General features: G+C 42.3%; 3 protein-coding genes across 12 annotated transcripts in view; all 3 read left to right on the forward strand.

Moving 5' to 3' along the window:
• Window positions 1-1,651, forward strand: part of LOC133139038 (potassium voltage-gated channel subfamily G member 1-like) — a 92,178-nt gene extending 90,527 nt beyond the window's left edge. For all 8 annotated transcript variants that reach the window (XM_061258291.1, XM_061258293.1, XM_061258290.1 and 5 more), the window contains one exon: window positions 71-1,651. In XM_061258291.1, coding sequence (XP_061114275.1) covers window positions 71-856 — 786 coding nt within the window. In that variant the 3' untranslated portion in view covers window positions 857-1,651. The remainder of the gene's footprint in view (window positions 1-70) is intronic.
• A 2,009-nt stretch (window positions 1,652-3,660) lies between these two features.
• Window positions 3,661-6,055, forward strand: manbal (mannosidase beta like). 2 transcript variants are annotated; one of them, XM_061258459.1, is made up of 3 exons: window positions 3,661-3,790; window positions 4,306-4,508; window positions 5,088-6,055. In XM_061258459.1, exons 2-3 carry the CDS (start codon window positions 4,356-4,358, stop codon window positions 5,193-5,195), a joined length of 261 nt encoding a protein of 86 aa, XP_061114443.1. In that variant the 5' UTR covers window positions 3,661-3,790; window positions 4,306-4,355; the 3' UTR covers window positions 5,196-6,055. The 2 variants fall into 2 exon arrangements, with proteins under 2 accessions (XP_061114443.1, XP_061114444.1); XM_061258460.1 differs by having other exon boundaries at window positions 3,669-3,790; window positions 4,309-4,508.
• A 1,612-nt stretch (window positions 6,056-7,667) lies between these two features.
• Window positions 7,668-12,272, forward strand: part of LOC133138316 (proto-oncogene tyrosine-protein kinase Src) — a 42,870-nt gene continuing 38,265 nt past the window's right edge. For both annotated transcript variants that reach the window (XM_061256948.1, XM_061256949.1), the window contains exon 1: window positions 7,668-8,153. The gene's annotated coding sequence lies outside the window, so the exon portion shown is untranslated. The remainder of the gene's footprint in view (window positions 8,154-12,272) is intronic.

A 12,272-nucleotide genomic window follows, 5' to 3' on the forward strand; every position in this document is an offset into this window, starting at 1 on the left:
CCTCCTCTTTAGCTCATTGTTGCTTATGTTGTTTCTTTGCTGACCCGTGTCACTTCCTGTCATGTGCCAGGGTAAATGCTCCAGGATGTGCTACAACATCTTCATGGTGGAGACGGTGTGCGTGGCCTGGTTCTCCCTGGAGTTCACCCTGCGCTTCATCCAGGACCGCAGCAAGCTGGCCTTCCTGAGGCAGCCACTCAACCTGATCGACGTGCTGGCCATCCTGCCCTACTACGTCACCCTGCTGGTGGACAGCACCTCCAGCGCCGGCGAGAAGCGCCTGGGCTCGGGCAGCAGCTACCTGGACAAGGTGGGTCTGGTTCTGCGGGTCCTGCGGGCGCTGCGCATCCTGTACGTGATGCGTCTGGCTCGCCACTCGCTCGGCCTGCAGACTCTGGGGCTGACGGCGCGCCGCTGCACGCGCGAGTTCGGCCTGCTCCTCCTCTTCCTGTGCGTGGCCATCGCCCTCTACTCCCCGCTGCTCTACCTCATCGAGAGCGAGGCGGCCGGCGGCTCGCGCGACTTCAGCAGCGTGCCCTCCACCTACTGGTGGGCCGTCATCACCATGACCACGGTGGGCTACGGGGACATGGTGCCGCGCAGCGTGCCGGGCCAGGTGGTGGCGCTCAGCAGCATCCTGAGCGGGATCCTGCTCATGGCCTTCCCCGTCACCTCCATCTTCCACACCTTCTCGCGCTCCTACTTGGAGCTGAAGCAGGAGCAGCAGCGGCTCCTGCAGAGGAGGACTCACTTCCTGCTCCGCAACAGGGTGGCGGGGCTCAGCGGGCTGTCGCTGGAGAGCGACGCGCTGTTCGACAGCCTCACGTCCTCCGAGGGCGGGGACACCGAGGACTAACGGGGGCCGCGGGGCGAATCGGGGGAGTGAGGGGGCAAGGTCTGCGGGGCATGGCTAAATGGGGTGGGGCCAGTAGGTGGGAGGATGATGATGGCTTGTCAGTGGGTGATGGGGACAGGACCAATGGGACTCAGTAGGTGATGGGCACAGGACCAATGACGCTCAGTGGGAGATGGGGACAGGACCAATGGGATAATCGGAGCAGTGGCATTCAGAAATGGGGGCAGGGCCAGTGGGTAGAAGTTGACGATGTTGTGGCCTTGGAGCTAGGGAAGGGAGAGGACTGGCAGGGGTGGGGCTAAAGGAGAAGGTGAGAGCAGCTCAAACCCCTCCCATTTTCCCTCCAAGTGACAGCATCACACAACCTTATAATCTTCTTCCAGAAAAAGCTCCAGCTCAGCAGTACTGGCAGGCTGTTGATGCACCAGATGAATCACATTGTATTAGAAGCGTAAAATTGTCCCCATGCTGCCATAAATTACAAGTCACTTTCAACTCAATGCCCTCACTGTTGAAATAAATGTGTGAATCACATTTTGTATCAAATAACAAAACATACATAGCGTGTCAACACTGCCATTAGTCACACAAAAACATACATCATACTGTTCCATATATAGTTTACAATCATGTTTTTTGTTTTTTCAAATTGGGCCAAATGGATGTTCTGTAAGATTCTATAAGTAGTGTGATTAAAATCTCATTTTATGAATGTATTTGTGCATTTTGATGTCTACCTATGTAATCTTTGTCTTGCAATATCTCAATAAAGGTAATTTCCTTGTGAGTTTCTAATTTGGTTCTCATTTTTAATTTATTTAGCGCTCACTCTAGAATCTTTGTCATTTTCATAGGAAAATATTTTTTATTTAATATCGTAATATATGACCGTACAAACAAGCAAGAAAGTGGGAAGCCATAATTAAACCCAAACACAACAAGAGCTTTGCTGTACAAATACAGACATGCATATCCAAATTTTACAAAATGGCCTTTGAAGCTATGTCTTGAAGCTAAGTGTTGAAAATGTTCTCAAAATGGCAATGAAACTGTTTTATCCACATATATATAGCCTTTTTATTAAATACAAAGAGATAAGCAGTGCAAATTTGGTTCAGCCCTCAAGCTCCCTGTAGTGTTAGCAGCAGGCATTTTATAATGGAGAGAGATTGTGAAAGTGTCTGTGCCAAAGTCATTTATTCATTTAATAATGAATACGAAATTAAGAAAGTTTATCATCTCCTACCATGTCTAGGATGTCTGGTAACTTCCCCTTTGGGTGAAGTACATTTCAATGTATCATTGTGGAGCACTATTTCAGTAATAATTCAGTTTTGTGTATGCAGCACTGTGGATGATTTACAGCAGAATATAATATACAGTATATATGTAGTTTGGCAACATTTGGAAATGTTTTCACTTGGTGCATTGGGAATATGAGAGCTTACTTTGTTGGGGAGAGTGAATTATGAGGTAACAAATGGTCAATGTTCTCTCCAAAGCAAATAATCTGTCTGATCATTTGTACAGAAAATATTTTGAAGGTGAAGGTGACAGATCTAACCTATGTGCACTGTATTTTTATTTTTTATCTTTTTGTACCATTAATTATCTAGGATATATAATACAAGTACAAAGGTAAAAAGAAAACAAAAAGAAAAACACCCCTATCGTGAATGCCTACAGCCAGCCCTGTGGGGTATTGTAAATCAATATTTCGCTGAGACTAACACCAACTACTGGGTGAATTAAATATCCTAACAGTCAATAGAGGGCAATGTTGTCAAGATCAATTTGCTGTGACAATGTGATGCTATATGACAAATGATTGGTTAGCTATATTGTATAAAGACAAGGATGCTTCCTACTGTTACTTTGGAATTCTCTGGTCTCTGGAAGCACGGAGCACACAGATTCCCCAGATTAATCTGTTTTATTTTAAACTAGAGATTTGTAATGAGCAACTATTGACTGAATATTTCTTCAACATCATTACTGCCAATACAACTTCACCCACGTAAAAGGGCCGAGGAGGAAAAGCAACAAAAAATATTTCCTCAACAGCTGCCAGGAGAACGGATGATTTAAGTGATATAGGGAGGGTGAGAGACAGTTCAGTACTATTCGGATTTGATGGGGACTTGCCAGAGAGGCTGTACTCAGATTACGTTGGTTATAGGGTGAGGGCATATGAGAGGGTTTCACTGAGGTGTTATTGGTGTCAGGACATGTGTCAGCAGTATGTAGGAAAAGTGTGCACAGGTGTAGAAGGTGTGGGTAAGATGGGTGTACAGAGGAGGACTGTAAATTGACTAAAGACCAGGCAATAGATTTTTAAGCAGCATGTGGGGGTTATCGTGAAGTGGGTGCAATGCAATGTCAGAGAAGGAAGATGGAAGGTGAGGTGGAATGGACATGAGCACAAAGTAAAATGTCTTGTACAGAAGCAACAAAGAGAGTGAGACTAGTGGGAGAGGTAACAAATAAATCATAAATATGGATAGAAGAAGGTTGTTGGTGTTCATTGTTATGATTATAAGTGAAATTGAAACCAAATAATCTATGGAGTTTTTCGGCATAACTGACGTGAAGGGGGATGCAATTCTGGGAATATTGGCAAAAGAGTTTGGAGGGAGTCCAACAGCGTAAAGGGTATTTAAAGGGGTTTAGGAATGGGAGGGTTTTTTTATTTATCTATTTTTATTAAATAAATGGAGATGATAAAGAAATATACTCAGTAGGTGGCGGTAATATACCGGGAGGTGTTTATACGCCCATCAAAACAAAAGAAGAAAAAGAAGACCGGATGTTTTCTGTGATTTAATATCCGGGTGTTGGGAGAAACGTTTGCATCATCAGTAGCTCTAAACTAGAAGGCTGTCGTTGAAACACCTAACGTTATTCGCCATTCATCTATAACCACGTAACGTAAAGGTATGTGATATGTTGAACATTTTAAAGTAAATACTGAAAAATAGAGGGCGTTGCACGTTATACCGCGAATGTCAAATATGGGCTGTTTAACTAACTTACCGTGTTGTTCTTTGTCGTGCAACGTTAACTCTACCTATAGATTAGGACAGTTAAGTTAGCTAGCTAACTGTGAAGTTTAAGACCTCACGTTTTAACGAAATATGTTATTGCTTTACTTGCTATCTGGAATTGTCAGTTCGATGTGTATGATTTAAGTATGAATTGGTAAACTAGCTAAGTTAGCCTAGCCTCGTTGTCAAAATGAAAAGCGCATCAGAGAGAGCCTAAAGCTAGCATGCTAGCTACCTATTCTTTTGCGTTTATGCTCGCTGTTTTTCCAGTCTGGTGAGATTTAGAATAAACTAAACAAACGTGAGGTATTTTTTCTGTGGCAGTGCGGCTAGCTAGTTGATGCTAGCTCACTCTTCTAATGAATGCGATTAATGGACTTAACCATTATTGATATTTGTCTGCAGCAGTTAAAGTAACAACGAGACGGGAGAAATTGCAAACCTGCAAAACCGATATGCCGGGCGACTTGGATCTCTCACCCCCAGAGGTACCCGAACCAACCTTCCTGGAGAGCCTCCTGCGATATGGTCTATTTTTGGGTGCGGTTTTCCAGCTAATTTGCATTCTTGCCGTGATAATACCCTCATCCAAGAGTCACCACGAACAGGTAAGGGGGAAAACTGTCACCGAAGTCACTTTGGCGTCATAGGTGTTTGCTGTTTCAGTTTCAGTTGTGCACTTAAATGACAGCACCGTTGTCAAAGGTGTCATACGTGCTGCCAAGAATAATCTCAATTTAATGAGCATTATATCTTAGTTTTAACCACACTTTGTGTTCAAAAGTCAGCTGAAAATATGTTTTCCAGGCAATTATTTATCCAAAGAAATGTGTATAGTGGTCTGTTCTCATTATTAAAAGAGTAACATGGTTGAATGTAGCCAGAAATAGTCTAATAGTCCTTAAAAGGCGCGCTCATTTAAGTGAACCTAACGTTAGGCCAGCTGCGCAAACTAAGGGCCACAAGTTATAGGGGAAGGATAAAGGGAGTGGTTATCCTCTACTACGAGGAGAACATTCTCAACCGGTTGGAAATGGGATGATAAATTTAAAACGCTTACTTCTCCAAAACTAAGGAACAGGCATATTTAATACCACCATGTTACTCCTTTAACTTTCAAATGTTACTAAAATGCCATTGTATGGGTACTAATGTTACTGAAATGTAATGACCGCCTGTGTAACTAGGAGGTTGAACCCCAGGACACACGGGTCGGTGACCAGGCCAGGAAACCCAAAGGACCTGTCCCGCAGATTCGGCAGAAAGTAAAGAAGGAGAGCAAAAAGAAGAGATAACTGAGGAGCTGAGCATGGCCTGCATGTGGCTGTTGTGTGCATACTGACTCGAAAATCAAAAGACTTTTCAAGAAGAATATTTTTGGCTGGTAGTGGTTTATTTGGTTCTTTTTCAGTTCTTTTATTATACATTAAGGCTTCTGAAATTGAGTCCACAGGCCATTGCTTTGGATTGCCAGTAAGGCCCGAAACATACCCTACACAAGTTTGTGAGTGCAAATGACAACACCAGGCCGACGCAATGCACACTCATGGTCCGGGTTGTATATACTCAACTTGCGTACTTGTGTCCCTGTGGAAGTAATAAACCAGTCCTCAAGGGGGCGATCCAGGACAGCTGTGAGACTGGGCGGAAGAAAGCACAAATGGAACAAGATGGGTTCATCCTATGATTGCTAAAGTGCCCCTTGCGACTCGTGCTTGCCTCGCGTTAAGAGTTTCAGGTGACACATTTCAGAACACGATGCGTGAAATGGACTTGGCTTAGGTCTAAGTGACTGCGTTCGCCTACTTGCGTGGGGTATGTTTCAGGCCTAAGTCTTGATCCAGAAGTAAGGGAGTCTGAGAAGGAGAAAGCAATAACCAGCCTTTGGAGAAGGTGTGTAGTTTGCAACACAGAAAAGCAATGAACACCCATTGAGAAACATTTGTGACATGTTGAACCGTTTCACTGTATCATGGTCAGTTACACTTGAAAGCAATTACGCAAGTCTCCACCAAGACTTGTTTGTCAAAATTCATATTTTGCCGTCTGACCTTTGTTAAAGTGGCCGTGCATCTGCTTTTTTCATTTGCCACTAAAATCAATGTACAAATTGATTTAGAATTATAATAAAGTGTTTTGAGTTTTCCACCATAAATCCAGACTATGCTTCTCTGGACTTCATTTCCCATAGGTGCACCGCAGAGAAATGTCCCACATGTACTTTAATGGAGGTCCTTCAGTTTGAAATGTGTTTTTGAAATGAATACAGCCAGGTTTCCTGCTCTTTTTATGTAAGATTGATCAAATTGGTGCGACTCAATGACTTTGACTTGCCATATCTACATCACTATAGATAAATGGTTCTTAAATGAGTTAGAATGATCATTTTTCCATTTTAAAAGTTTTTTTGGTTTGTTTTTTCCATCTCAACTTTCAAGATTATCGTCACTTTTAACTCTGTTACCTTTAATGGTGGGGTTAATGTATGCAATAAAAAAAGATACAGAGTGAATCACACTTGGGCTCTTCACTCTGTCAAAACGTACGATAAATTAGCCTAAACCGTCCTTGACTGTCTTAAGAAGTCGCCTGATCTCTGCAGAGTTGGCCCAGTAGCCAACATTCAAATACCTGTCTACTCAATTCAAGTAATCATCTTTCTTGCACCTTATTGGGATTGTCTTCACTGTATTTTCTATTGTACACAATCAACAAATATTGGCCAAACTAATCTGCTTAGCCTTTAGCCCCAAAAGGGATGAGGTCATGATATGGAACAGGGAAATCTGATCCTAGATCAGCACCTCAGTCTGAGACACTGGATTTGGTCCTGTTCTATCCACTGAGTTCCTCCCGCTCTGGGCAAATCACAGTAAATTTACCTTTTTTTTTGAAGCTGCTCCTATCCAGAATGATTTGATTCAGAAAGCAAATGTCCGCTGATAGGAGTATTGCCTATAACATAACCGCAAAAGCTCAAAACGGAGATTTGGCATTCATCGAATAAAATCTGGCAACATATAAATCAAAATAAACTTAAAGCCAGACCTATGATGTAATGGACTCTTCTAGCATAAATCTATCCTTGGAAAATTTGGGAAAGTGAGTCACTTTTCACGGAAGTAGCCATTAATCACATGCACTAAGAGACAGAAACCTGATTTATTTAGAAAGGAGGAAAACACCTGCAAATGATTTGCAAATGGTAAAAATGTTGTTTAAGAGTGAATTGGCTAAAATAATTGTGAATTGGCTCACTCTGCAAGGATGGCCTCAAACAACAAACTGCAGTGAAACAACTTAATGAGGAAACTGCAGGCGGGAGTCTGGACTGGGTTTGTAAACTCATACACTGCTGTTTTACCCGTGAGAAATTCTGGACCTTAACACAAGTCACAAAAGGATAGCTTCGGCCAACAGGGGGATTTGTAGGCTAAAATGGACCAAATATTGGTCTATTTTGTGGATATTCCTTCAAATAGACATTTCACAATGAATACGATTAGATCTATATAAAAATTCACGAACGATATCCTGCTAAGGTCCCTTATTTGTGCCTGTTTGTGAGCAGGCTGCAGACTTCCAGGCCAAATAGGCTAGTCCCGCCTCACGAAACTGAAGAACCAATAAAAACTATGGATATAAACCAAATCACGCATTTGGTTCTGAAACTCACCACGGGTTTGGATAATAGATGTTCAATTTTCTTCAATGGTTTTACGCAGACTGGCGTAGGTCGTGAAAATACGAGTCAATTCTCGACTCAAATTAGTTACGTAAAAACGTAGTGTCGCTTCTGTCCATACACACCCGTATTCCTTACCGTCAGTTGCAATGGTCTAGATTCCTGTCTTGATTTTCACCACATCCCACACGGTAGAAGCTTACAGCATGATCCTGCTCGATGTTTAACATCGTGAAAAACTCGTGTTTACCCGGCAACCTACCCTAAAAGAGATTAGGCATTAACTCGTAGAATTCGTTGGATTTGGAAAGTTCATTGCTGAAATCCAAGTGACTGTTGCTTTATCATCTCAGGCAATCCCCGTCATGACCTCACTACACTCTGATGGGATTTTACAGCAGTCGTAGCATTGCCCTGTCTACTGTGAACAGTGGGTGAAATCGGTCATTATTTAAGTCTTCTTCGATGACGGTCTGAGTGAATATTTCATTTGGTTCATTCTCAGGAGACGCCAGACAACACGTTTGTTTGTCAAAGAAACAACAGGAAGATTTTGGCCCTCCAAAAGGTTTGTAAACTTGTTATTTTGTCTCCGTTTTCATTGAAACTGGTTCGTAAAGATCAATACCATTTGTAGCCAGATCTGCTTTGCCGAGAGACAAAAGCAGGCATACAGTACATTGTTGTGATTGTCAGTTGCTTTGTATCACACATGACATTTGTGAAACCCCGTTTTTTCGGGCTTATGTCTTATCATTCACAGTATAAAAATGTAACTATATATGTTCGATGACGCAATCATTCTTAAAGATACTTGCCTCTGTTTTTGGTTGACAGTATTATTTTACTTGAGATATTCGAGGTAATCTGGTGCTCGCAATCAGGTTTCAGTGATTTCTGTGTTTTGTAGCAGTGCTCGTTCCTTTTATGGGCCACGTTAGCTATTTATAACCAACTTGTGAGATAAGAGCGGTTGCGAACCCCAATTGCCAAAATTAGGGTAGGCTAATCAATTGTCCGCATTTAAAACGGGGCGGTTTTGCTTCTTTAGCCAAGGATCACCATTTATGCTATAACGAAAGGAACGTGTTTTCCTCTGTCCGGGTAGAAATGTCTTCTCGAAGTGGCCTAATGTGTCAGGAGAACGGTGCTTTGCAAAACACTAGGCTACGTTTTTCCCCCAATACTATTGTTTTTGTACAAGTCGATTTTGCTTTTTTGAAGAGGACGCTTAAATCTGCTAGTATGGCATCTGTCATGCCCAGTAACCAGTAGCCTACGTAGCTTGTACGTGCAAAAAATAAAAACTGTAACAATCGATGTACGTATGCTTATAGCGTGTTAAAGACGAAGTAAAGGGTAAGTGTTAGGAATTAATTGTAAGTGATATTTTTGGACAAGTCTCGTTGACCAACTCAACTCGCCCTTATTTCAGCGTTAATTGTCTTGACAAGCCCTCAGTTCTTTGTCCTCTAACTTTTAAATTTCCTTTTAACGACCTTAAAGGTAAGCTTCAATTACTTAAGCTTCAATTTGTGATTTTTACCTTTGGTGGAAGGTCTGTTACAGGTCCACGACCTAATTTATAAAATATGCGGAAGTCTTTTTTTTTTTTTTTTTTTTGCAAAGTAACGCGACATTTCATTGGACAGTCAATCATCCTTCCACAACCAGAATTGGCAATTTTGATTTAAACACAAGACTGTTACGTTACTTTATAAACGAAATGTTTATACATTTTCTGTATCCTATATTATAATTATATTAGTGCGCTAATAATAATGAGAGAGAGAGAGAGAGAGAGAGAGAGAGAGAGAGAGAGAGAGAGAGAGAGAGAGAGAGAGAGAGAGAGAGAGAGAGAGATCTCTCTATTTTCACTGCAGGATATAAGCCAACCATGAATTTGCTGTTGCCAGAATTAGTTATTCAGAATTTGGGGAGAAATAAAAGTTGCTATTGTGTGATTAAATCTGCACAGCAGTTCACTTTGTCTCTTTCAAGCTGCTTGAACACTTGTAAACTTTAATACCGTACCACATAACAGACAATATATAGTTATTTCATAGCTTATATTCAGGAATAACTCCAAATAGTGTGTTTCATATCTTATTTTAATCTGAAATGAGTAGAAGCGGTTTGTTCACAGCTTCCTCTATTCTGAAATGTGTAAAAATAATCTTAAATAAAAATATTCCTATTCTGGGAAGAGTAGAATGAAGATAAATAATTTGTTCCATAGCTTCCTCCTTTCAGGGATGAGTAGGAATTGTTCCAGTGCTTCTTGATATTTTGGTTTCATAGAGAAAGAGTTGAAGCTGTTAGTTTCATAGCTTCTCAGCAGGGATGAGTAGAAATGGTTTGTGTGTTAACATTGCCACTGCTCATGAACAGGGCGCTAGCACAAGCTGTATGAAAGATTGTTGTGGCAGGTGTGCAGGTGTGTAGGCAGACTGTTGGTGATGCCACAGACAGAAGTGGTCTCAGAGATCTTGCGTGTTGTGGGACGGGTGAGTGCATCCACTTGCAACACAGTGCTGCTAACGTCTGCTTTCTCACTCTGTGTTCCGCCTTCATTTTCCACACATTATGATTCTCCCACTCAAAATGACTCAGAGTCAAATAGCGAGCCTTGCGCCTAAGTGCCAGCGAGAGCTTTCTGGTATTTTCTAGAGCACTCCTCCACCTCTTGGTCAACCACAACTTTACCACGGGTTTAGGCAGAGGCAGCATTGCGTTTGCACTTTTTCAGATTAGGTGTTGCAGGTATGAGATAATGTCTCGCCACCCCCATGGAAATTTGCCACATAGCAGCAGTTAGCCCTGAATTGGGGAAGTGGACTTGATGAATGGTATTAGGGCTTGGGTAGACTCCACCGGGGAAGATTTGCAGATTTAATTAAGGCTGTCTGAGTTACTGGAAGTTGGGTATCTAACACTGTTTCAAGAACCACGGTACTGGCTTTTTTGCAGCTTCAAAGAACAAAAATAATTTCTACATATAGACTCATACTAGTGTGTCCTACTTTGTACTTGCCTTCCAATTTCTCAACTTGGAATACTACCCCAGTCCTCTGAGCCCTGCTCATTGCTGTGATGCCTTCCTTTGATTTTGGGAGAGTCTGCAACAGGAGTACACAGGCAGCCACCTCTTTTTTCTTTGGACTGTTGGCCCCGATGTTGACCTATCACCAGCTGTCTGTCTCCCTGTGAATTCCAACAGGTGGCACAGGCAGTGTCAGAATTATTTCTTTAATTTTTCATATGTGAAACTGAATTTGGTCTTCTTTAGGGCTGCTGGGTGGCTCATGAGGTGAAGGCACCACATTGTAGTACATGGATGAGCCCCACAGCCTCGGGTCGATTCCGGACTGTGCTCGGGAGCTCCATAGGATGACATGCAAAGAGTATGGGCGGGATTAGTCTGATGTGGATCTGCGTTTCATAGCTCTGGAACAACCCCCCCACAGAGAAGGGCACTTGTAAGGCTGGATATAAAAATAAATAAAAAATCATCCTCCAATACCTCTCTGTGAGCTAAGCTCAGACCTTTGCTGTTGGGCACCTTGTGTCTCAGAGGAGAACTACACATCAAAAGTTTGGCATTATTTTTATAGATAAGATTTTCATTTTACATAAGATTTCAAACGTGAAAGCGAATGTCTTTTTAATACAGCTTCCCATGCATGAATGTAGGAACCTTGAATGAATATGAATAAGTACACTCTAAGGTCATGTTTTTTTTAAAGATTTGTTTTTGGTGGGGGGGAAGGAAACAAAAGTATTTGTAATCAGTGTCATTGCAGTGAAGAATTCTGGTGAATTTTTCCAGCACTGCAATCTTACAGGGACTCCGCCCTTGAAAGCAGTCTTATGAAGGCAAGTGTTCCCCCGTTTGTCTTTTTACTTTGTGTGCAGTGTTTTCTTTGCCAGTTGTGTAGCATTACATGTGAAATAAACACCCACAGATTTCCTGTACTTCTGACATTCTGCGCATGGCCCTTGGCTATTAGGAGGGCGCTCATTAATGTATTTTAATGCCCTTTGGAATCCCAAATGCCCCAGCGAAAGTGTGTGGGCAGCTAATGAGATCAGTGAAAAGCGGCTCAGTGGCTGAAAGTCTGGTTAATTGCTAACAAGCCTGCGCACTGTGGCCTTTGTTTCTGCCCACACTGCGTGTGTGTCTCTCCCCTCGTACTCTGTGTAATACATCGCGGAATGAAAGGGTCTGTTGTGTCGGATCCATTAGCCTGAGAACCGGCTTCGGGGGGAAAAAAAACGCTTCCCTTTAAATTCGCTTTTGTATGTACCGTGAGGGCAGGCCAAACATCCTTGGGGGTGAAGGGCAGTTGTGACTCCCAGGGCTTTTTTACTGACTGCCCAATTAGCATGGGGCATCCTTGCAGGAAGAAATTTATAAATGGCCTCTGCAATTTCCTTTCCAACAGTGTTTTTGTGAATGGGAGAATTGGCATGACTTGGCTGCGGGGGAGGTCTGGGCATCGGTCTGATAACGGAACAGTTAGTGGGGATAATTTCCATTGTGTACTCTTGTATCCCCCTGGGTCAGATCATGGTTAATTGGGTTAAACGCAATTCTAGATGAATTACTTATGCATTTTACATTTATATTTTAGTCATTTGGCAGACGCTTTTAATCCAAAGCGACTTACAAGTGCATAGGTTCTAC

The sequence above is a fragment of the Conger conger genome, chromosome 10 (assembly GCF_963514075.1).
Source record: "Conger conger chromosome 10, fConCon1.1, whole genome shotgun sequence".
Taxonomy (NCBI): Eukaryota; Metazoa; Chordata; class Actinopteri; order Anguilliformes; family Congridae; genus Conger; species Conger conger.